At 35.2% G+C, this 26,378-nt stretch overlaps 1 protein-coding gene across 1 annotated transcript; it reads left to right on the top strand.

The window, feature by feature from the left end:
• Positions 29–24,030, top strand: LOC109823186. The gene is given in 9 exon segments (XM_020389472.1): positions 29–58; positions 4,015–4,066; positions 4,069–4,132; positions 5,735–5,834; positions 7,136–7,198; positions 8,650–8,767; positions 12,376–12,458; positions 13,075–13,136; positions 23,607–24,030. Coding segments are annotated over 9 exon segments (669 nt in total). The 3' UTR covers positions 23,704–24,030.

The raw sequence follows: 26,378 nt of genomic DNA, 5'->3' as shown, positions 1-26,378 counted from the left end.
ATCTTCACTTTAAACTTTTCAAACGGTGATGCGACACAGGATTAATGCCATAACAAAGGTAGCCAGGAATCACTAGGAGGTTCCGGGCTCAAATTAGGATTTACAAAGTGTCAAAACCATTTAAATTATGTCACATGCGGTCACACAATAAATTATACTCTACTCCTTTTAAAAGTACGAGTTCGGAAAAATCTTTCAATAGTCAATATTATCCTTAATTTTTTTGAATATTACATTGTTATTCTAATCTATTCTAATTATCATATCTTCTTCACATTTGTGTTTAAATGATTTAACCTTTTTTAATGTGACTTGACATGTTATTGGATAAAAGAGATACGTTTGATATAATTCAAACGCTTTACTTATTTCAGTTCGCAGATAATTCTAAAAAACATATGCTAGCCAGCATCTAAAAGTTTTTGGACTTTGTAAAAAATATCATCTAAAATTTTTTAAATTGCAAAAACAAACCTACAAATTCAAAATTTTATTAAAATATTTTAAAATTATAAATTTTACTTATTTCAATTCAGTGAGAAATCTAAAATACATACACTAGCTAGAAACTGAAAGTTTTTTGACTTTGGAGAAAATATCTTGTAAGTTTTGAAAATTGAAAACACACCCCTAAAAAATCAAAATTTATAAAAAACACATTGAGAATTTCAAACCTATAAACACAGAAAAAACCTACAAAATAACACAAACAACCTCCAAAAATTTATGGAATTTGCAATAAGCACTCTGAACTTTTTACATATTGTAAAATTTATAAAAATCCTGATAATTTTCAACCTTACAGTACATTAAAAATATAGGAATTATAAATATGCCCTACAAAATTTATAATTTATAGAAAACACCCTTAAAGCTTCAAAAATTACAAACAAATATTCAAAATTTAAATTTTACGAAAAACACCCTCAGAATTTAAAACTCATTAGTAAACTGTAAACATAGAAATTATAAATAGTCTATAAATAATTTACAATATGTAGAAAATGCCTATACGTTTAAAAAATTACAAAAAACCCCTAAAATTCATAATTTATGAAAAAACGTCATGAGAAATTTTTAACCTATGGACACTAAAATGAATATACAAAATTACTAATAACCCCTAGAAAATAAAAAAATTACAAAAAATATCATACTCCCTTTAAAAGTATATGTTTAGGAAAAACTTTTCATGACCAATATTACCCTAACTTTTTTTAAAAGAACATAACTAATTGAAAATCTATTAAATTTAAAATTTATAAAAAACACATTTAAAGTTTAGTACATTTCAAATTACACTTCCAAAGTATGAAATTTTTCCTTGATTTCAATGTAATATTTAATAGTTTTGTGTATTTGTAAATTACAAAATTTTAGGGTGTTTTTTTATAATTTTTAAAACTTTTGAGGGTGTTTCTTTTATCGTTTTCTAAATTTTTATTGCGTTTTCAGTATAATGCATAGACACGTCAATTAATGATGATGTTAAAGAGTAAGTCGTTCTTAAGATGTATTAGGCTATAGTTATGTATGCGCATCACTATTCTTAAGCAGTATAGCTTATATATGCAAAAAAATTCAGACGATCTATATAGTGGTTAAAAGGATTTTGAGTTTAATATACTATTTTTTTATAAATTATGTTTAACGTGAACCCACCATATAATTTTGATTGTGGCCATCATAATTTTAATATGTTTAATTGATAGACTATATATGTATATAGACCATAATTACTTTGCTTTCTCACATGAACTAATATTTGGCGCTTAATATTTTAAATTATTACTTTCAAATTTAATATAAAGAGGACCTCTAATAATATTTTTTATTTACCTATAGGATAATACAATCTCAATTCTTATTTTTTACTTGAGATTTGTTCCATAGTTATGCGTATTAAATTAGCAACTAAAATAATAATTATAAATCCTTAAATTAGGATGATTGTAGTTGATCACTCATTAAGGAATTTTCATGAGGATATATACTTTACTTTCTATAGTTATCTGCACTACCAATGTATATTTTATAAATTAATTGTTAATTTGACATATTAAATTACTTTTCCTTTGTAAAAATTTCTTCTTTGATTTTTGGATTGTGTAATCACTATATCACCATTATAGCGTAGAAATGACCTCACTCTAAATAGCTCCAAGCTAATGTTTGAGTTGAACTGAAGTATATACTATTGCTACTATGTGTATATATTTTTAAAGAAAATCATGTCAACACTTAACCTCTGATATTATAAAAACTAAATATAGCCAATTAAGTGATTAGCGAAATAGAACTTACATAAAAAAGCATGAATAATAAGATAAAAAGGAAAGATAATAGCACTGCCAACAGTACTACGTACCAATAGCAAACTACAATGTAAAGTTAATCTATTTTATAGAGCACAACTACTTGCTATAAGCATCGATGTTTTCATATATATTTTTTATAATTTATTAAAAAGGGCCATATAATTCTATATAATAAAATTGATTTAATACTAAATAGAAATATCGTTATAATAATATCATTAAAAAGGATCATATAATCTTATATAATAATATTGATTTAATACTAAATAGTAATATCGTTGTAATAATATCGTTATTAGAGAAACTTTTTTATGAACAAGTATGTTCTTTACGATATATAAGCTGCACTCTAAATTATTGTGTCTTTTATAGAGCTAAAAAGTTTGAGCGAGCCTCTAACATTTTGCTCTCACAACAGCAAAATCCACTCAGCAGATGTGAATATTCCAAACGAGTTATATGTCTTATATACAATATAATTGTCCTAGACAAGTGAGTTATAATAGCATTTTTCATTCACATCATTTGGGGTAAGATTTGATAAGGACCTTGCATCAAAGGAAAAAAAAACTATATTTAGAGCACATGGCGGGGTGCATCATAATTTCTCTGCTCTAATTTTATAAGAAAATAATTCTTCATACTTTCACTTTTACTTTTATGATGTGGATAATGAGTTATAAAATTGAATGAGAATATTAGATAATGTAAATATAGTGAAACCACAACTAAAAGTTAATGTGAATATGAGTCAAATCATAACTAAAAGTTTAATGAACATATTGTAAGTAAATTCATATGCAAAATTCATTTACAAATTGAATGACCACTCATCTTTTGAAGACTTCAAGATACTAATAAAAAACAGATGTTGTATTAAATCAATGTGTTTATAACTTAGAAATAGTAGATCACGTGGCCACATTCGTGTTGAAAGAAACAATAACAAAAAATTTTATTTTCTTTTTTATTTTTATTATATTTTTATTAATTTAAATAATCATAATATTCAACCAACCACAGACAGTGCATCTCAACTAGTTGGGATCAAAACCATCACAGCGGTAAAACCACTCGAGTGAATGGATAAAAATTAATCAGTTTTAATACCTTGTTGCAACTAACCAAAGAAAAATATCCGGCTCTTAAACATGTTCCACCAAAAAATACCATTATGGTAACTTAGCCCCGCCATTATAGACTTCTATTCAAGTAGAAAATAGTAAATACCGGAGGGCAATTCAGTCCTTTCCAACCCAACATCAAAGACTTCCCAGTTTTATGATATATCTCTCGTGAGATCCTAATCTAATCCATAATAATAACCATAATTTATTAATAAAAAGATTAATTAAAGCACACAAAAGAAAAAATCATAACAAAACAAAAACAAAACTATCTCGAGTTCATTCTTCGCTTCTCCCAAAAAAAAACAAAAAACTCCACCAAGGTGAAAATTTTCTCATCTTTTTCCCCCAATTCTCCTGAAAACCCTAGCTTCGTTCCTCGACGAACAACCCCAATCCCCCCTCGTTGGCGGGAAAAAGGAGTTCTGAGGTCTCACTTCTCGAGTTTTGTTTTATGAGATGGCCGCGAATTCGAACGCCTAATGGGAATCAAGAAAGGGTTAACGGCGGCGGACCTCCTCCGTGAAAGGAGGTGGCGGGCCCACGGCGAGCCCTAGACATGGAAACAGCGGCGGCGACCGGCGGGAGCGAATTCAGCGACGTCAGCGGCGTTGAAGCACGACGCGGGCTGATGCTGGATTGGTCGGCTGAAGGCCAAACGATTTTGGAAGAAGGTCTCGCAAGTGAGTGTTCTTTTTGGGAAAATTTGGGGGGGGGGGGGGTGGGGTGGGTGGTGTTGACTGGAAAGGTGCTTCTTTTTTGGGAATTTGAAGGGGTTTCTTGTTCTGGGGCATTTGCAATGTCCTTATTTAATTAAATCTCGGATTTTGAGTTATTTGAAAAAAAAAATTTCCGCTGGTAATTGTTGTTATGGTGTAATTTATTTCCATTACACAACCTCTTTTTTTTAGCTTTCTTAGCCCTCTGAATTCTTGGCTAGTTGCTGGTTTTGTGTAATATCGATATCTTACTTCATTGCTGTCATGTATAATATGGTTTACTATAAAAAATAGAGATTAAGTTGATAATTGTTATGCCATAACAATCTTAGCTGGAAAATGATATAGTAATATATATATATATATATATATATAATATATATATAATATAATATATATATATATATATATATAATAGTATCATATATATAGTATATATATTATATATATATATTATATTATATTATAATATCAAATTTTTCGCAGTGTAAATTGTTATGCATAACAATTATCAACGTTCTATATTATAATATCAATTTTCCATGTAATTGTTATGAATAACAATTATCAACCTTCTATTCTCTCTCTCTTCTCGTCTCTCGTTTATATATACTATATATATATATATATATATATATATATATATATATATATATTATGAGAATATGGGTATGCTGTACAAGCACAAATTGTGTGCTTGTAGATGAGGGGTGGTGGGCACAATCCCCTCCACTCACTACCCAATGTGATTTGTCCCACATTTGAATGGAAATGGAGGCGGATTTGACACATCACTACCAAGCCACAGTTTTTTGTGCTTGGACCAAGCATATCACCATATTTCTCTCTCTCTCTCTCTCTTAATATAATATATATATATATATATATATATATATATATATATATAATATATATTATACTCTCTTGTGTTTTTGCAATCTGTGGGATGGTTAGTCTTGCTTGGATGTTACATTTTGCTTATTTGCGTCTGCCTATTTGTTTTGTTATAGTATTTGTACTGTATTAAGTGTTGGTATATGAGCTATTTAACAAACACTTAATTTGTGACGCACAAGTCATTTTTCACATTCTTTTTCCCGTAACGTTGGTCTTGTTTCCTTTGAGCTATTTATTACTTAATATTTTGAACTACCCGGTTTCAAGCATTATTATAGAATACAACCACGAGTGAGAAAAACACTTAAACAAATTATAAACAAACTTATATTCTGCTTCAAATCTTCAAACAAACTTATTAGATTAGAGAAGGTGATAGCCAATGTAACTGGCAAATCGGGATTTTTTGAACAAAATAACTTTGGGTGACAAAAGGCGTAAAATTGTTGGTTGCACTAGTGTGAAAATAGAGATGTTTTTCTGGTTCAGTTGTTACTAAATGTGGGTTTTCCTTTTTCTTTCCTTTCTTTTGATATTCTATTTGTGATGACACATGCCTCCATTGAGGTTCATATTTCAACTACTACATACACCCATTTATCACTTTTTATATCATTTCTAATGTTCTTGGACTAATACTGTATGTTCTCTTTCATTGTGGATATCAATTCAGGTTTTCATCTGAGAAACTTCCATATCGTTATGCAAAAATTGCCATGCAACTGCAGGGAAAGACAGTCAGAGATGTAGCCCTACGGGGCAAATGGATTAGTGTAAGTTTGATGATTTTGGATGTTGCACCCACATTTCCATTCTTTAAGTGCTTCTCAAACTTTAAATAACCAATTATAACTATAGTTTATTCTCTTCTTTGCTGCTTGTATATGCAATTATCAAACACTTCTTAAATCAGTGTCTGGGAGATAGTTCGTGTGCGAACAACCATTTCCATTTAAAATGTTATAAGAATCCGACATTTTGAAACTCATTTGAAAATTTCATCATACTGGAAAAGATAGTGGTCTCGGGATACATCATACATGTAACACAAAATGGTTACTTATTGTTTTGGGACCCTAGGAAAGTGTGGTATTTAAAATTGTGGTAAGTCCCCTCATGGATGATTTTCATAGTAAATTCAAGTATTCAACAACAAGTGTTCTTTGTTAAAGTTCTATTTTAATTGGATCACGGAATCACAAATGTTTAAATCTAGTAGATAGAAGTTAAATTGCAAATAATGTGTTTGAGGAAAAGAGGAGGTGGTACCATGTGTTCAGTATCCACTGAGTGGTTGATTCATGCACAGGAGAAGTATGCAATGAACTGAGAATTATGGCCATGATTTTTCTGATGTCTGTTATCAGTAGTTTTGATTTAGTTTGGTCTCAAGCTAACTGAAAGCTCCCTCCCTCCCTATTCCTTGTGTATGTGTATACATGATTTACTTGGCCTCTGATTTTCCCCCAATAAGCCCTTTAAGAGTTATTTTTAAAATGATTGACAGACCCCTTCTTATGAATGTTGTGGATACTCATGAATACTCGGGGTTACACTGTACCTTCTAGAATCGTGGAAGGAAGAAGCTTCGTAGGAAGTTTTATTATGTGAGGAACTGGAGGCTAATTTTTCTCGTCATGAATTATCTCTTATGTTGTTATCAGTAGTTTTGGCCTCAAGCCAACTGAAAACTCTCTTTCCTTCTTTGCATATGATTATAAATTTATAATATATGTCATTTAATCATATTCTGATTTTTATTCCCTGCAAGCCCTCAGTGAGTTATTATTTATGTATCACCCTTATAAACGTTTTTCACTAACACCTCCAGATACAGTCTTTACCTTCTAGACTTACCTTCTAGACTCAGAGAAGGAAGAAGCTTCTTCTGGATATGCAACCCCGTTTTGAAAGGGTTAAGATGATAAACCAATATCTGCTGAACTGTCACCTTCTAATTGTTCAAATGTGATTAATGACCAAACAGGCTCACTGGTCTTCTAATCTTTAAAGCTTGAATGCTCAATAAAGTTTTCCAAACCAATTTGATTCCTTATTTATTATTTTTTTACAGAAAAGGGAAAGTGGGAAGAGGAGGAAAGAGGATCATAACCTCAGGAAAAGCAAAGATAAAAAGGTGAGAATATACTGATGTCCACATGCTATTTTTTGTCTCTAATCATGGTGCTATACTTTAAAGGGAATCTCTCTCTCTTTTTTAAGCATCCAGAAAGTTACCTAGATTCCTGCTTATGAAACATATACTTAGTACAAAATGAATATTTCATGAGGAAGTCTTCTTTTCTCTCTTGAACACTTCTATAACCAATAATTTTTTTGTTTCATCAAGATCTTGTGTTGAGTTATTTACCTAAAAATTCCTGACCAGGGTTAGTTTCATTAAGGAAGCTAGTACAGAGAGCTGTGATCAACTGAAAAAAAAAGAAGAAATTCACCCAACAATGAAATGGGACTTAAATCAATCTTAAAGGCTACCCCAGTCCTCCTTATATTGATGTACTTGAACAGTGCTTAGGTACCAAGATCAACCTCGGAATTTTAGATTTATTTGTTTTCTTTCTTAAATTCGTATGGTTTATGCTAGAATGATTTGTTTCCTACTCCATTCCTCCATGACCATTTATTTCATCTCTTTATTCTTTTGATCATGGGAGTTAAGCAGAAGGGTAGATAGGTAGAGGGTGACAGGCTGCTAGGACCACAAGGTCACTTGAGCATGTAATTTCTATGTATCAGCTATTAATTTTTGACAATTGAGTTTTCAGAAGTAAATGGGGCACAAATGTACATGCATAAGTTTTGGAACAGTGTCTGAGGTGTTTGTGACGCTCTAAAGGGGATGGTTTTTTCTCAAATCCATGTGAAAGATGTTCAAGATGTTAATGCTAAGAGTTGGACACGACTTCTTTCTTACACTGTTTTGACATGTTTTTTGGAGTTTTGTACTTTGTTCACTTTTTTCTTCAAGATCTTTTCCTTTTGAAGGCATGTTTGCAATATTTATCTTTCGTTATTTAGGGGTGTTTTGTCAAGTTTCACAAGTTTTCTCATTTTCATCCGCTGCAAAATAACAGAGGATCTAAGACACTTTATTACTTTCTCCTTGATATAACTAACATTCCCTTTTTACTTTCTGGTGCCACAGAGTATCCAGCTCAGCTCTTCACACTTTTTGGAGACACAAGCAGACATTTATTTATTTATTTATTTTGACAAAAAATTGACACACTCCATCGCCTTACTTCCGTATCAATCAGCTACTTTTAGGCTCTTTTTCATTTGCCAAATAGACCATTAGGATTTAAAAAGGAAAGAAAAGAAGCGAGCATCATGTTGGTGGTGGTGTGGTCAGATGGAAAAGGACACCAAGAAGAGGGAGACAGACATATAAAACTTACCTATTTGTCCATCCACTTCTTGGCTTCCTTTCTTCATGTAACTTGCAGCACTCAATCAAGTATAACTGAAAACACTGCTTCTGTATCCTGCATTATGTGCTCCAAAATTGCTTCTCAAGGCTAAGGCTTTCTATAATTAACTAAGAATTTTTGACTTTTTCTTTCCCAGGAGCGGGTTACAGACTCTTCAGCAAAACCATCATCTAATTTGGCAGCACGACCTAATGTTCCTCCGTATTCTCTGCCAATGCTTCCTTTTGACAATGATGATGATATTTCATACAAAGGTTCAGATATTTATTTACCCTCTCTGTTTTCTATAATTTTATATGATGGAACCAACTATCACTTATAGCTCTTTCAAATTACTTTTTAAAATGTTGAATCTTTCTATTTAGCATGATTTGTCAGATGATCTGGTTGTTAATATATATCCACCTGCATTTTTTGTTTGCTTTTTCTATAGTGAGGCCCAACACATAGTTTAATGTTAGTTTTTTTAATCACTGATGTGATTTCTGGTGAGATGGTATGTTACCTGGGTACTCCAACTGAAGTCGTACACGTACTTGACACATACCCATACCAAACTCCTCAGATACTTCTTGCATGTATGAATATATTTATTCCGGCATGTGCTCACTTATGTAATATATGTTTTGAGTTAAAACATTTCTCATACACTTCTTGAACTCATATCCTACACTTCCCATCCACCTCCTAAAACTCATTGGAGATGGATCAGATTTCGAATCCTACACTTCCCATCCACCCATTAAAACTCATTGGGGATAGATCGGATTTCGAACTATTAAAAGGATCGGTTGAGTGTCTAGTTCAAAATGATGGTTTCCAATCTATAATCCACATAATAACAGAAACATAAATATATTATAGGATTTTTAATTCTCATAGCACGTGAATGAAAAAACAATATTGATCTCATGTTAATTATTAATTTCAATATATGACATATGTATGTGTATATGAATACTTATATACCCGTGTCCCTGTACCCTACGTTTTCCAATTTGCCACGTCCCGTGCCTGTACCCGTACCGACACCTGTATCCATACCGTTTCCATGCAACTTAGGAGGCATGTGACCATTATTTGTTTTAATCCGTTTGCGTGTTTGTTCCTTGTGATGCGTGAGTGTTACTTATTGGAATCCGTTGATGTGGTTTTTCTTGTGATGTGTGACCATTATTTGTTGGGATCCGTTCTGGAGGTGGTCCTATTTGTTGGGATCCATTTTGATCCATTATGTTTAGAATCGTTTAGCTATAGATTTTCTCTCTATACAGATATATGATATTATATTGTATTATGTATATCAATCACTTGTAGTTTAGATGCTACATTCCAGTAAATTTCCAATGGATGCTGATATGCCTTTGCTGAGAATTCCTAATTAGTGTCGTCATACTTTATTGGGGTTCTGTATTGATCTCTAATTTACATCACCAAAAAGCTGCCCATATTCATATCCCAGGAATTTGAAGTCACATGTAATGGGTGTGATTTTTTTTAATAACAAAAATTTTGATGTTACTAGTACTTACTGCATGATCTGAAAAAATGGAGTGAGTCTGACTCTGTAGTAAACAAACAAATAAAATCTTATGCCACATTTGGTCTGCCAGCACAAAAGGGATTGGGTTCCAATAAACTCGAAGTACTGAAAAGATGAGATTCCAAAAATCCTATAACTGGGTATCTTCCTTCCTACTTTCTTATAGGCGAGTGACAATTTATTTCTTTTGTTGAAACTGGTTGCAAACAAGCTGCAGAAACCATTTTCATGAGGAGTCAACGTAGACCTTCTTGCCATGCCTATTTTGTCATTTAGGCTTTGTTGCCTGATGAAAAAAGTTTCAGACTTCTTCTTAAGCATGAACCACCAACGCCAATGCTATTAGTTGAGCTCATGTGTTCCCTTCTACGCCTATGGACTATGGTGTTATTAATCATTGTCAAGTTTAGCATGTGTCAGAAACTAGCAAAACTCTAGAAACAGTAAGAAAACTATTGGGCTACAAGCCTACAACTATAATGTTCATGTTTTAGAGAATTAGTAAAATATCATTGCTTATGCTCGTACTTGCTGCTTTTGATTTACGACATTACAATGGTGACACTCATACTTATGTTTTAAAACCTTTGAAAGTCTTATTAGTATATACATTCAGCATGTTGATATGCCACGAATCTGATGAAAACCTTTGAAAGCATTGATCCTGGACCATTTAGATATAGAAGCCTATTTTAGCATTTAAACAAGGTTTAAGGTTCCACTAGGCCCTGAAGCAGACTGACCAAAAGATTCTGAAGAGACGGCTCTTGTACCAATCAGGATAGGAGTGTTTTTTGTAGTTTCAATAATGCATATAGATCTTCTGTCTTGAGAAATTTTCTGGACTAGGGAAGGTAACTAGGTGAGTGTAGGCTGTCTAAAAATCACAACAGATAGCTGATCCCCTATCAAACACCGATGATAGAAGTTACAATCTGACGACTTTCAGAAGGCTATAATTTAAAGATTTTCACGTAGATCGATGAAGGTTACAATCTGACGACATTCACAATAACCGATGAAAGCTCTAGTTCAACAGCCTTCACAATCAACATCGGGAGTTACAATGTGACGACTCTCATATTTTCAAGGAGCCAAGATGAAGATTACAAGATGACGGTCTTTGCAACGCTCTAGCAAAAGAGATCACAAATTGATGGTCTCTTCACATCAAAACGCAGAGGTCATCCCTACGTTTCAACCTCAAAATGCAGAGGTCATCTCTGTGTTACAATCTCAAAACGCAGAGGTCATCCCTGTGTTACAACCTCAAAATACAGAGGTCATCCCTGTGTTACAACATCAAAACGCAGAGGTTATGCCCACGTTTCAGAGTCAAAACGCAGAGGTAATACCTAGCGCTCCAATTAAAAACGCAGAGTTCACGGACTCAAAACGCGGAGTTCATCTCTGCGTCCCAACTCTGCGTTTCAGATTTACAACGCAGCGCGAACTGTGCGTTCAGCCACCAAAATAGGCCCAACTCTGCGTTTCAAGTCTAAAATACAGAGTTCGGGCCCTGAACGCTATTTTTTAGTGTTTGACTCGTTCAAAGCACGAACTGAACTGTTTCAAAACCGTTTTTTCCACGATTTGGGGAGCAGTTTAAGGGGGTGGTTACACCCCATTCAGCCCTACTTAGGAGCGAATTAAGGGGGCGGTTACATCCCTTAATCCCCTATAAATAGGAGTAAACTCAACTGAGTTCGGAGCTTTTTGCTCTTGGAGTATCTTAGAGATCTAGAGCCGTAGCTTATTAACCGATTTTTCGGTCCAAATCAACTCTTTTTCAAGAGTTTAAACTCGCTCTGAGTTATCAACTCGTTCAGAGTTTCAAACTTGCTCAGCAAGTTCTTCTAAACTCGTGCAGAGTTTTAAAACTTGTTTTGCAAGTTCTCTACAACGTCAAATCGTAAGGAGAAGATCACGTTCCAGTGAAACAAGACGTTCATCATCAACGGAGAGCAAACTCGACGCGAGCAATCAAGGGAGGCACTCCATCGCCATCTTGAAGAACCCAGACTTAAACAAAGGGGAGAATTCAGATCAATTCTCTTCTCTTTTGTAATTAGGGAATTCAAATTGTAATCGAGATTGAGAGAATAAAACATTTAATTCTTTCATTGTCTTTCTACAAATTTTCCACCAAACAGTGAGTAGATAGACATCCACATTTAGAAGTGTATTTGACATGATCTTTGCCAAATTTCAATCAAATGCCTAATGAAACAATTCCTGGTTGTTTAACTAGTGTTCTAAGGTAGCTTGTTTAATTTTATACCAATATAGCTAATTTTTTTCCTTTATTGATCGTTTCAGATATTGGTGGTCGAACAGGACAACTCCTTGAGAATAATGATCAACTATTCAAGAAAGTATCTGTAAACCTGACCAGCTTACAGGTAAAGCACCCACCGGAAATCATTAGAAAACCACAATCACCTCCATGTTCATGTAATAGGCATCATCAATATCATTTATGCATTATTGCATAATAATAATACTGTAGGGTACTGACCAAGACTCAAAGTTAAGAAAGCTTTACCATGAAATTACTCAAATTGTAAGATGGGCTGTTAACCTTGATGCTATTCCCATTGAATTGGTATCTTATACCTTATTGAGCAACTATGTCTAGTAGATGTTAATATTTGTCCAGAAATGCAGTCACAGAACTTAACTGTATCAAGCCTCCAATTATATTGCAAAAGAGTTTAGATGAAGGAATAACAAGCTTTGTTAGAGCAGAATGCATTCATTTTAAAGTCACAGTTAATCCAAAAGGCCAAAAAGAATTGCATTGGTTAATGTGAAACAATTCAAGCACAAAAAACAGCAGATTGCTAGAGCAAAGTAGAAAAATATCTAATCAGAAGTTTTATAGGCTTATTGCCAAAAAGGTTTATTTGCACACAAATGCATGACTATGGGTCCATGTCTGATTCATAGATCGCGCGTAGAAATATTCATGCTGATGCATACATGTGGTTATGGTATGCTAATCTTTAGTTCTAACAGGTACAGGAAAACATTGCACTATTGTGCCAGGCACGAAACAACTTGTTTGCAATCTTCAACGAGTATGTGCTTTACCTTCAATTCTTTTTCCCCTAAAATGCGAGTTTTTTATGCAACACATCTCTAAATGATATAGTATTTATACATTTGCACTGCTATCTACTCCCTTTGCACTGGCTCTTTTATTTGTTTTTCCATAATGATGAAGGCATGATAATTGAATTAACACCAAAGTTGTTGGTTATCCAACATGAAGAAGAGTTCTCGTATATTGCAATTTCAGATATTGCTTTTCCCAGATAAACTCTTTTTTCCCCCATTGGCTTCATTCAGTTCTAAACTTTCTTATTGTCTTGCGTTAAATCTATTATAATTTTCTAAACCTTTGTGCTTGTTTTTTGTTAGTTGGCAACTGACTTTGTGACTCATTAGTGCATGTACATTCATTTAAAAGAAGCAGTCATTTTACCGGAAAACTTGAGAAGTCTCTAGCGACTGGCCATATTTACGAACTTCTCTCCTCACTTACTCTCAATAAGGGTGGAAGGCTCATGCCCTCTCCCTTGGATGGAGAAAATTCCTTTAAAAACGTTTGCAACCTTTCTTGAACTTTTGATTCCTCCATCATGAATAAGCAATTACGTTACCATTCCTTTAAGTTCCTCTCTTGTTACGGCTTTTACTCAGTTGCAAATTCGTCTTGTTACCTATAGTCAGCGATCTTTAAATTTACTTGTAGCATGAGCCATGAAAACCTACGGCTCATCCACTATGTAGCACGGACACGGATCCGACACGGCCATCCGACACGCCGACACGAGGCAAATCCTAAAAAATACATAGGATACGTGTGTTCGACACGTGTGTCCGACACGGACACGACACGACACGTCTTCATGTTATGCGTGTCCGTGCTTTCGACACGTGTGTCCGACACGGACACGACACGACACGTCTTCATGTTATGCGTGTCCGTGCTTCATAGCTCATCCATACTTAACAAATTTGGCTCGGGAAACAAATGGGCTGTTTCCATGTTAGGCATATATTTCACATGTGCAAGAACACCTATCATCGAATATATACTAATTTATCAATTTTGCTTTACTGTAGATGAGAGGCTCATGGATTCTATCCAAGATCATTTGGGTGTTTTTATATTCCGCATCATCTTCATGTTCTTTTACTAATCATCATCAAATACTTGTTATGATGCATAACATCCATTTTGATGCCTAGATAGCTACACGGGTCCTCTACCATTTGCTCGAGAGAAAAAAAATCCCATGAGCTCTATTGAAAGGCCATTTGGGTGTTTTATATTTCTGCGTCGTCTTCATGTTATTTTACCAGTCATCATGTCATACTTGTTATGATTCATAACATCCATTTTGATGCCAATATAGCTACACAGGCCCTCTACCATTTGCTCGAGGGAAAATAAATGTTCCCTAAAGGGTCCTCTATTGAGGAATCATATGGGAAGAAAGCAGAATATGACATGTGTCCTCTTATCATTTTAAATCAATATACACAACTAGCAATCAATAAAAATATGATTGCAATCGTCAACATAAAATTGGTAGGTTGCATTTTTCTTCGTTCCTATATTATCTGTTACAGTGCCACTATATAGGATCCCCCCCCCCCCCCCCCCCCCCCCCGCCCCCCCCCCGTCAATTGTTCGTTGGTCTGTTTGTTTCAAAGAATCACAGAATCACTTTGCTCATTGGTAATACACTTTTAAGGGTAAATTTCACAAAACCCCGGAGAGGTTTGACCCATTTTGAGATAACCTTTAACAATCTTGGAGATCGCTACTTATCACTAAAACCTAGAGATCGATTGGTATTTAAGATGATAGAACAATAATTTAGTAAAAAACTTAAAAATCGCTAAACATAGCTAGTTATTATTTGGACAACACAATTTAAGTTGATAAAGGAGAGTCTGTTTAGAAAGAAAAAAATATAGAGATTTTTGTCAATCGACATCACACAGAATCACATAGAGAAATTGCTAAAAGTAGCTAGTTATTATTAAAACCTATACGATTTAAGTAGATAAAACTCAATAAATCTAGGGGGGAATATATAGAGATCTTTGTCGATCTCACTAGAGAGTTGGAAGGTTCAGATCACACATAATTAACTAAAAAAGTTTTAAAAATCACCAAAACTGCCTAATTGTCATGGTGATACAGTCCCACTTCAAATAAGTAGGGGTATTACAATCATCCCACATCGAATAAGTGGTGATAAAAAAGGTGGTTCTCACCATGTTTTAGTAATAATTGGCTATTTTTAGCTTTTTTAGGTTTTCTAGAAAATTCTGTGGGATCTGAACTTTTCAATGAGATCGATAAAAAAGTTCAATGAGATCGATAAAGATCGTATCTTTTTTAAAAAAAATTTACTCTGTTTTATCTTAAATCGTATATGTTTTAGTAATAACTAATTATTTTTAGCAATTTTTAAAGTTTTCTATGTAATTCTACGATCTCAACTTTTTAGTGGTATTGACGAAGATTTCTATATTCGTTTTCCAAATTGACTTTGTTTTAGCTCGTGGTCTCTTAGTAATAACCATTTATTTTAGCGATTTTTAAGTTTCTTACTACTAAATTTAATTTTTATCATCTGAGATGTCAACCAATCTTTAGTTTTTACTGATAAGTATCTATTTTTAGTATTTTGTAATTTTTTACAGAATTGTAAATGATTATAGTTTTTTTGTCTTCTTACCATTCAGTGAGCTCAATGATCATCGCGTTAAGTGGCTTTAATTAAAAATTTTAATCATTTCCCATAGTGTGGAGTTTCTGGAGAAACATGTTCGAAGGTGTGAATAAACCCCTAACAAAGGTGGAGAAAGTCACTAGATCCTTAACAAAGGAAAGTGTTAATATGAAATCCTAGAGAGATCATTAGCTCTCTCTTAGCTGTTATTTATAGTATTTAGAGAAACAAAGGAGTTTGTCCATAACTAATGTGGGACTAAACAACAATGAGTAAACAACTCTTTCAACACTCTCTCAAGCTGAGCATTTATATCGTATATGCCCAGCTTGTTACAAATAAAATTCACTCATGTTCTCCCAAGAGGTTTTGTGAGAATGTCTGCAAGTTGATGTTCTGATGGTATGTACTTGGCTCTAGATTTTCTTCTCCATCTTCTCACGAATTAAGTTGCAATCAATCTATGTGTTTTGTTATCATGAAACACCGGATTCTCAATTATGTGAACGGTGGGCTTATTGTCTCCATACAAGCTTATGGGACACTCCGAAGGATAACCAATCTCTATTAATATATCTCTAACCCAAATTAGCTCACAAGTCAAATTCGCAATGGGTTGATATTCAGACTCAGTTGTAGGTTGAGAGATAACACTTTGTTTTTTTACTCTTTCATGATATTAGATTTTCTCCAAGAAACACACAATATTCAGTTGTTGACTGTCTGTCCTCAGACGATTCAGCCCAATCTGCATCTGAGAGTCCTGCAACTCTCGTGTGACTACAATCGGAATAGAGTACTCTATTTCCTGGAGTTTTTTTGGGATACTTAAGAATCCTCTTCACAACTTCCATATGAGGTTTCTTAGTTGTCGAGAGAAACTGACTAACTACACTAACAGAACATGCAATATCTGGTCTCGAGATTGTTAGGTAGTTTAGTTTTCCTACAAATCGTCTATATTCTTTAGAATCCTTCAGTAATCCCCCCTGACCTGATAGAAGTTTAATCTTGTCATCCATAAGTGAGTCAATGCCCTTGCATTCTGACATCTTAGTATTTAGCAATATATCAAGCACATATTTTCTCTGAGATAAGAGGATACCCTTCTTCAATCTAGCCACCTTGATACCTAAAAAATATTTTAAGGATTCAAGTGGTTCGAAATTATTGCTGTAGATCTTCTTCAAATGACTAATGTCATGCGCATCGTTGGTGATCACAATGTCGTCAACATATACAACCAAAAGGATCTGTTTCCTATCATGAAATATTCAGAAAACCAAGTGATATTTCTGAGCTTATTAGAGACCAGAAGTTTGGACAACTGCTGCAAAACGTTCGTACCAAGCCTTCGGAGACTGCTTCAAGCTTTAGAAAGTTTTTTTTCAACCTGCAAATCTTACCACACTCCCCATGAGCAACAAAACCTGATGGTTGCTTTATATAAACCTACTCATCAAGAATGCCATGAAAGAATGCATTCTTAATGTGCAGCTGATGTAGTGGCCGGTGATAGCGAGCGACAAACACAATAAGAATGTGGACATATGTCATCTTATCTACAGGAGAGAATGTTTGGATATAATCAATGCCATAGATCTGGGATTATCCCTTTGTAACTAGTCGAGCTTTGAGGTGAACTAGAGAGTCATCTAGGTTTACTTTAACAATATAAACACATTTGCAGCCAATCGATTTTTTCCTTAGTGGTAGTGAAACAAGATGCCAAGTCTTATTTCGCTCTAAGACTGTCATCTCTTCTTGCATTACTATCATCTAACCTGAGTAAAGCTTCTGACAAATTCTTGGAAACCGGATGAGACTCCAAAGAAGATATAAAAGAGTAATATGATGGAGATAACGAAGAGTAAGAGACAAAGTGTGTAAGATGATAACGAGAACATGATCTCCTATCCTTTTGAAGGGCAATAGGAAGACTATTAGTAGGCTGAGCATTTGGCTCTATGGTCACATTTTGCCTTATAGTATATTAGGCTCTTGGGTGGATTTTGGACGATGGCTCAAGTTGTGGAGCAGTACATCTTGTATAAATCTGAACTGGTTTCGTAAATTTGGATAGTAGATCAGTTTGTACAACAGTCTTAGAAAGAACATTGACAGTGATTTCCGAAACAATAAGGTAGTCATAATCATCGGGAGGGTCTAAGGAGTTATCAAAGGCAATATGTCCTGGTTTATTCTCAAAGAATGCAACATTGGCTGAAATAATATACCGATTGAAGGAGAGGCAATTACATCTGTATCATTTGTGAGCCCTAGAATATCTAAGAAAAATACGCCGAAGAGATTTCGAATCTAATTTCGTCCGTTGAGGACTATGCTTGTGGATAAAACATAGGGACCCAAAGATCTTAAGGGGTAAATGGAAAGCATCTTCAACTAGATATAAAAAAGGAAGATTGGAGTTTTGTTTTGTAAGATAAATGAGGGTAATTTATTGATCAGATAGCAGACTGTCAAAATGGCATCCCCTAAAAATATTTTGGGACTTGACAATGAAATAACAAAGTTCTAGCAATGTCTAGCAAATTCCTGTTCTTGCGCTCAGCCACCCTATTTTGTTGGGGTGTGTAAGTACAAGATGACTGTTCTAAAATTTCATTTTAAAATATTTTGTAAAAGATCTATCAAAATATTCCTTCGTGTTAACTATTCTTAAAGTGTTAATAGTATTATGAAATTGATTTTTTACCTTAGCACAGAAAACTTTAAAAACAGAGAGCACTTCAAAATGATTTTTTAGCAAGTAAATCCAAGTTATGTGAAAAAAGTTATCCACAAAACCAGCAAAATAATAGAAACCGAGTTTAGATGGAACAGAACAAGGCCTCATACGTCTAAATCCACTAACTCAAAACGGGTTACTAACCCACTTGTTGACGCGGCTCAGGCAAGACACTGTTTTTTGCGAGTTGACATTTCTCACAATCTAAGGATTCGACATGATTCAAAATGGAAACCAAAGTTTTAAGAATCGAAAGTGGATGACAAATTGACATTGTGCATCAAAGGCTGATGTGGAGCTGATATATAGGCCACCTGGGTTGGGGCAAGTTCAACTCATACAAGCCATTCCGCTCACATCTACTCACATCCAGTGACATTGTCTTCCTCTTAAGTGCTTGAAAAATAAAGTGTGTAGGAAAAAAATGCTAGCATGTAGTTTAATGCTTTAGTAATTCTATTGACAGATAAGAGACTAAATAAAAATGAGAAAGATATAGCACAGATGAAAGTGGAATAGTACTAATGTTGGTAGATCCAACACCTTTCATACGAGTAGTGGATTCATCAGCTAATACTAGTGAAGAAAAAAAGTAGTAGGTGTGCAAGAGGATAATATACATTGGTTTTCAGTCATATGATAAGTTGCCACTGAATTGATAACCCAAGTGTAAGACGGTGACGATGTAAGGCGATTAGTGGATTTACTTGACTAGGCAAGTATAGCTATAGCAAGAGAGGATTGTCTTCTTAAATTGCTAGAATAACTGGAGCTGAAATTGTTCAAACTGGTGGCGAATGTCATCATCTATGGGACTCTATTGTGTAGCCACATGTGCCTTCTAAGGTTATTTTTCATGTAGCTAAGGACAATGAAATTTTATGTGACCTTACTCCTTACAATAATGACCAAGGTTTTAAATATCGGTTATCGGGTATTTATCGGACGGTCAAAATCCTTATCGGATAGCGGAAATCGGGGATATATCGGGGATAAGTAGTATTTATCGGAGTGATATACTGGATGGTGTGTATATATAATATAACAATTAAAAAATATAATCTAATCATGCTTAATAAAATATAAACATACCAAAATGTAAATCATCATGTTTAGAATCACTAACAAATTGTAGAAAGCGATACTTGCATCATAGCCTTTAAAAAAATATAATGTTAGTCAAAATGGGCCGATAAACCCGATAAAAAGGTCTTACTTATCGGCCGATAACGCCGATAAATCGTCGATAAACCTACAAAAACGATAACCGATTAAAAATTCAATTTATCCTAGCGGAGAGCTCCCAAATCCGATAACTCGGCCGATAATACCTATTATCGGCCGATATTTAAAACAGTGATAATGACAATGGATAGATGAATCAGATGAACCCTTCCCTACAACTCTTGAACTATCATCTCGTCCTCCATATGCTCGAAAGCGTCCTCCACATTCTCCAAAGCGGCCTCCACCACAACCATCTCCTTGACTGGTCAACTATCTACTTTGTATGACTGGAGCAAACCTGTTGGCAAACTCTGCTGTGGTACTTACTCGTGCTGCCTGCACTGCTTATCTTAAGAAATAATATTTCTTTGCTAAATAAAGAGCATATACCAGAGCTTCCAATAACCTGTGGTCTTGCTGAATCATAAGACTGTGGAAGAGAACCAAGAAAGGTGAATACCATCAGTTGATCTCACTGGTCCTACATCTTCTGAACATCCCCTATAACGGGGAACATCTGTCTTAGCTCCTCCGTGAGGCAATTGAAGTTATCATAGTGCTCCTCAAAAATTTGACTCTTCTCATCCATCTTGCTCTAAAATAATTCTTTAATGACATCATATGCCCAATTGGCATGCCCACTGCCTGAGTAGAATTCATCCAAAAAATTCCACATTTTTTTCACTGTATTACAATGAATTGATGGCTGAAAGACATGTGGTTCTATGTTGTTTCAAATTTGATGAAGTAGACCAGTGTCCTCCTGTTTTTAGGAGGCGGTAGCTGGCACAGGGGTCATCTATAAGATGATGATCCTTTCCTCGACCTGAAACATAACTAAATTGCTTTCAAAATTGGTAATTGGACCTATTCAATTTCTAGTCAAAGATCTTACTAGAGAGCACCTCTGTGTGGGTCTTCATTTCAACTCTCTCGTCCACGTAGGAAAGTTAACACAACAAGTAAGATCCTTCAACTAATAATCCTCTGGCAAATAACTATCAACTTACCCAAAAACAAATCAATCTCCAATAATCAAATCATCAATAAGTAAGCACCCCTACAACAAGCAATCAATCTACCAATTAAAACTATCCTACACTGTTGGTTTCTTCGATGAAAAAAATGACTTGTCGCTAATCTCAAAGAGATTTTTAATGACTGATTGTTAAGATGAAGCTAAATAATTAGCTTGGTCGAGTTTGTTAAGCCGAATGATTAGCTTAAGATCAAGGAAGATCTAGTTGGTTAAGCCAAATGATTAGCTAAATATCTACAAAGATCTAGTTAGTTATGCCGAATGATTAGCTTAAGATCTATAAAGATTTAGTTAATTAAGCCAAATGATTAGCTTGATCATGTAAGGTTTGGTTTGGACAAGCAGTATCTTTGATGACCAGTAACCTGCGGAATAGTAACGTCGTCGGGAGTGCTGGCGACTAGGATTGGCGGCTAAGGGCAGAGGGTGACAGCTAGGGTTTAAGAGGGGTAAAAGGTGACGGCTAGGGTTTAGGAGGGTGGCAGCTAGGATTTAAGAAGGGTAGAGATGGCGGCTGGGGTTTGTTTGCGTTGGGAACAATTTTTATTGCAGATTCCATTACAAATGTTTTAACGGAAATAAAAGAGTGAGCCTTACACGCGTTAAACTTCTCTTTACATTAAAAACAAAATAATTGGTGTTCTGTAGAAACACACGCAAAAACTTCTACGTAGTAGCTCCTGCTTGCGTGGAATCTTTGCCTGTATCGGGGATGCGTAATCGTGGACCACTGAATCAACGATCCGAGTCGGATGCGGAGAAGGTTTGACGTTGATGTTTCGATGTGGAAACAAGAACAGAAGCAAATATCTTAGCAAAGTAAGATAAATACTCTTCTAAAGGTCAAATCTAAGTTTGAACTCGAGGAAATACCGAAGGGTTCTTGAAATTACTTGAAAGTGGAATACGACTCTCTCTCTTGCTCTCCAAGTTCGCCAAAAGTTTGTCTCTGCTTTGTGCTCAATGCTTCATCAGTACGTCAGTGCCCGTCCATAAGTGTGTCAAGGGGTATTTATAGCCATTGGAAACCGTAATCGTCGAAAAGAAGTTGAAACAACTGATGATCACTATCTCCTTTGGGCGAGACAGTGTTTACTGTCTTGGTTAAAGGAGACAGTTCTAGCCGGTTTGTAACTGCCGTCCCACTACTTAAATTACGTTAGATGCCGTAATTTTTCGTGGGTAGTGGGCGTATTTCACGGCTATAACTGTCCATTAACGTTAATGAACGTTTCCCCGCAGTTATGGAGCCACGTGGACCCCACAAAAGTCACAAAACCGTCAGAAATCAGGGGAGTTTGTCTCGCAGTTAGCGAGACAGTTACCACTGTCTCGCGTATCCGAGACAGTCTACACTATCTCGGCTATGCGAGATAGTGTAGACCGTCTCACCAACTGTGAGACAACTCCGAGTCCCTTTGAGTTGTCGTTTTGCGTGCTCCTTTGCTTCTTTTTGCATTGGCTATTCTTTTTTAACTTAGATGATGACGTTCTTCGTTTTCTCTCAGTCTTGAGCTGTGTTTGGGACCTATAGGCAATTTTTGACGCCTATAGGGTTTAGGAGGGTGGCGGCTGGGGTTTAGAAAATTAAAAATTAGAGAGCAGAGAGGGTGATTCTGATACCATGTTAATGTGAAACCCTAGAGAGATTATTAGCTCTATCTTGGATATTATTAATAGTGTTTTGAGAAACAAAAGAATTTGTCCCTAACCAATGTGGGACTAAACAATAAGGAATAAACAACTCTTTCAACAAGAAGAAAGCGTCTACTGACTGGTCGTATTTACGAACTTCCCTCCTCACTCACATGAATAAGGTGAAGGCCCGTGCCCTCTTCCCTGGATGGAGAAAATTCGTTGAAACATTTTTGGCGACCTTCATTGAACTTTTGATTGCCTGCTTCGTCCCAAGTGAAGTAAGCTATTACCTTACGATTTTTTGAAGTTCCGCTCATGGTTTTCTCTCGGTTGCAAATTCATCTTGTTACCTATAGTCGGGGATCTTTCTATTTACTTGTAACTGGAAAACCCAGGACTCATCCATACTACTAATAAAAAAGATTTGGCTTGGCCTCTGAATATACCCAAATTTCATAATTCTGGTCTACAATTCAAGATCATTTAGATTCTTCTATTCTCCATTATTTTCATGTTGTTTTACCAATCATCAAATATATATTATGATACATACCATCGGTTATGCCTAGATAAGTACACAGGCTGTCTACCACTTGCTCAAGCAAAAAAAAAATTGCAAAAAAAAATTGTTCGATAGAGGGCCCTCTTTCGAAGAATCATATAGAGAAAGCAGAATATAGCATGTGTGCACTAATCATTTTAAATCAATATACAAACCATTTCAGTCAATAATAAGATCAAAATTAAAATTGCTAGTTTGCATTCTACTTTCTATTTGCTCTTCTAGGGGGTGTCACCATCGAATTTCTTTCACTTTGCTCGTTGTTTGTGGTCTGTTTGTCTCAAGGAATCACTTTGCTCATTGCTAATATACGTTCTGGGGTAACTTTCACAAAACCCCCAAGAAGTTTGACCCATTTGGAGATAACCCTTAACAATTTTGGAAATGTTCTTATCCTCCAAAACTTTTGCTTTTGTCTGAATATATTTTCAGATGCCCCTAACCTTTGGAGGTTAATCTGAGAAGTTTTGGGGGTTAACATTTCCAAACTTTTTTGGGGGTTAACTCAAAATGGGCCAAACTATTGTAGAGGGGATTCTCTCTCTAATATTCCATCTAATCCCGAACTTATCTTTGCAGTATGAATGATATGCCTGAAGTCATGAAGCAGATGCCACCCTTTCCAGTGAAGATAAACGAAGAGCTGGCAGCCTCCATCCTCCCTATTCAAACATGAGGAGACAGAATATCGAAGAATTAGGGTTCCATATGGTATGGAAGTCGAAATCACACATCGGCCTTGCGAGGCCCAAGTTCAATTTCCAATAAGTAGATAGAAAAAGTCCCCTGTCTTCATTCAGTTTGTTGCCTAGTTCATGTTTTAGGTACATATAACCTTGTGCAGTATTATGACCTTATGTAGTAGTCAGTTCTTTTAGGCATCAGATAGATGTAGTTTGTTCTGTAAGAGCAGGATTCTGGAAAGAAAATAAACTTACCTGTTCATAAGTGTATATCCCTTGAGCTTAGTTTTTTATTTTATTTTTTTTATTTTTATTTTTTTTATGTTTTCTTGGGTTGGTGAATCAAAAGCTGCAATTGTTCCTTAAATGTTTTTCTGTTATTTTTCAAGGGCCAGGTGCTGGATCTGTTGTACATGATTATGTACGGATTTAAATGTTTCTGGCAAGGATATGGAAAGTCCCGGATCCACTGGATTATATAGTTATTAGTTGCAATAACGAATTGGAAAGGAAAAGTAAACATAGTATTATTAACCTGTTATCCAACGACTGCTACTACCCAGATCAGATATCCCATTTATGGCAAGGGAGAATTTCTGTGAGTATTCCTTGCAGTGTGATCTTTTGGTTCAAGTGACATGTTTTAGTAAGTATCCGTGTGATGCACATGTGCGCGTGGGTGTACTTGTTCTATTTTTCGTTTTTTACTTTCATTTTTTTATTTTTTGTGGACGAGAAAATGATTGTGATTCGAAGGTAAAAAATAAAGATTTAAAGTAAGTTTTACTCATATAGAGTAAAACTTGTGTCAACTTAAGTGGACGTCCACTAAGTTTCTTAGTCATTGATGATCACTTGATTGAGCTACATTGTGGATGATCTGTTCCGTTGAACTTGATCTACATATTCTAAAACCCTAACACACCAAATTTGGGGTGAATCCGTCATGGTTTGACCCTCCGTCAAGCCATGTAAAAAGTTTAAATTGACTTGGTCATGTGAATCAAGATGGATGATCATTTGAATGACTTTTGAGGCCAAGTAAAGTTTGACACGTGTCGTGCCGCTAGTTTCAAATGAGTACAATCAATTCATAATACCAACGTATTTAGTAATTATCAGTATCAACAGTTAATCATGATATTACATAATCATCAACTCTAAAATGATTTGAGTTCTCCGTCCTCCCCGTGTGTGATTTTCTATCGGGGCTCCTCTCGAGGGGCATTTTTCTTAATCAAATCAAGATCATTAAAAAGAAAATGAGAGGTGAAAAGATATTACAGGCCTCATACGTGGACGTAATCTGGTCGTTGTTTGGATCACGACACACGTGATGCTCAATGAGCGCGCGTGTCCCCTCCGAATGTGGGAGCTTAAAAAAAAAACAACAATTCAAACAACGCAAGCAACAGCAGCCACAGGAGCCAAATAAGAACAGAACAAGGTCACACCACTGATGTTTGCTCGCATAAGAGATGAGCTCACCTTTAATAAAAACTTAACAAATGAGCGCCTGCGGGTCAAAGTGAGAAGCGTGGTAGGCCAAAACTCCATCCACTCAACAAACAAATGTTGGTGATTTACATGTTATTTTCCAATCGATGTTTTAGCTGCTCGCTCGTACTGGTTTATGTTGATCGCACCTGTCTTCAGTTTCTCTGCTGATTGTACTGGCCTAAGTTGTTTGATTTTCTGATTTTTTTTTTGTTTTTTTGGTGGATAACACACTCCGGAACCCAAGACCGTAAGAGCCATATTGGAACCTTTTTAACTGTCCGAGCCACCCGCGACGGACAGAGCTGATAATAATTGTGTTTCTAGTTTTACTACTAACTTTTTACATGATTTTCTACGATCTCTATAAGGTTTCTCTTCAAATGTTCCCATGTTTTTGGTCAAACGTAAAAAGTAGACTGTCCATTGAAAGTGTGAAGTAGGGGCCCTGTATTTCTTCATCTGTGTCTGACTTTCTGCCTACTTAACGGCGGCGTTCCTGATCGATGCACTCATGGTTCGAGTTAGATTAGTTGACCTTCTCCTTCATTGCAAAGGGACGCGTGTGGTTTAGAGTTCTCTCTTTGTCTTCTTGGGTATTTTTACAATAGAGCCCCCTCGAGAATATGCCATAGCATATGTGACAACTTTCTAATATTTGGATTTTTTTTCAACCCCGAAACGGTACCCTTAAATTGCTTCCAACTAAGTTCTTTTAGTTCTTAACGGTAATATTGTCGCTGTTTCTTATTTTGGTGCATTTAGATACCGCAAAAGCAAGCTAAGTCAAATATACTCAAACCAAGGGGTCTATTTGGTAAAAGCCCTTTGTACTATCATTCTTTATGTTTCCACTCTTTCTTCCTCCGATTTCCAAGTCGCTTAAAGCCTTCAAAGCCAAAAGTAAAGAATTTGCATACTATTTTCTATTCCTTTCACACGTTAAGCATAGAAAATAGAAAAAGAGTTGATCAAATGACCATTTATAATACTGTAAAGTTTATTAAACTTTCTTTTTCCATTCTTAGGATGCATGAGAGCTTTCTCATTTACCCGTTTCCCACTCAGCAAGAAAACCATTTGCAGATTTTTTTTTCAAAAAAAAAAAAGCATTTAATATATATTAATATATTAATATACGGTGCATATAGAGAGAGAGATGTCTATGTTC

The sequence above is a fragment of the Asparagus officinalis genome, chromosome 9 (genome assembly GCF_001876935.1).
Source record: "Asparagus officinalis chromosome 9, Aspof.V1, whole genome shotgun sequence".
Taxonomy (NCBI): domain Eukaryota; kingdom Viridiplantae; phylum Streptophyta; class Magnoliopsida; order Asparagales; family Asparagaceae; genus Asparagus; species Asparagus officinalis.
The sequence above is the reverse complement of the archived record's forward strand: the minus strand, read 5'-3'. Positions and strand labels throughout refer to the sequence as shown.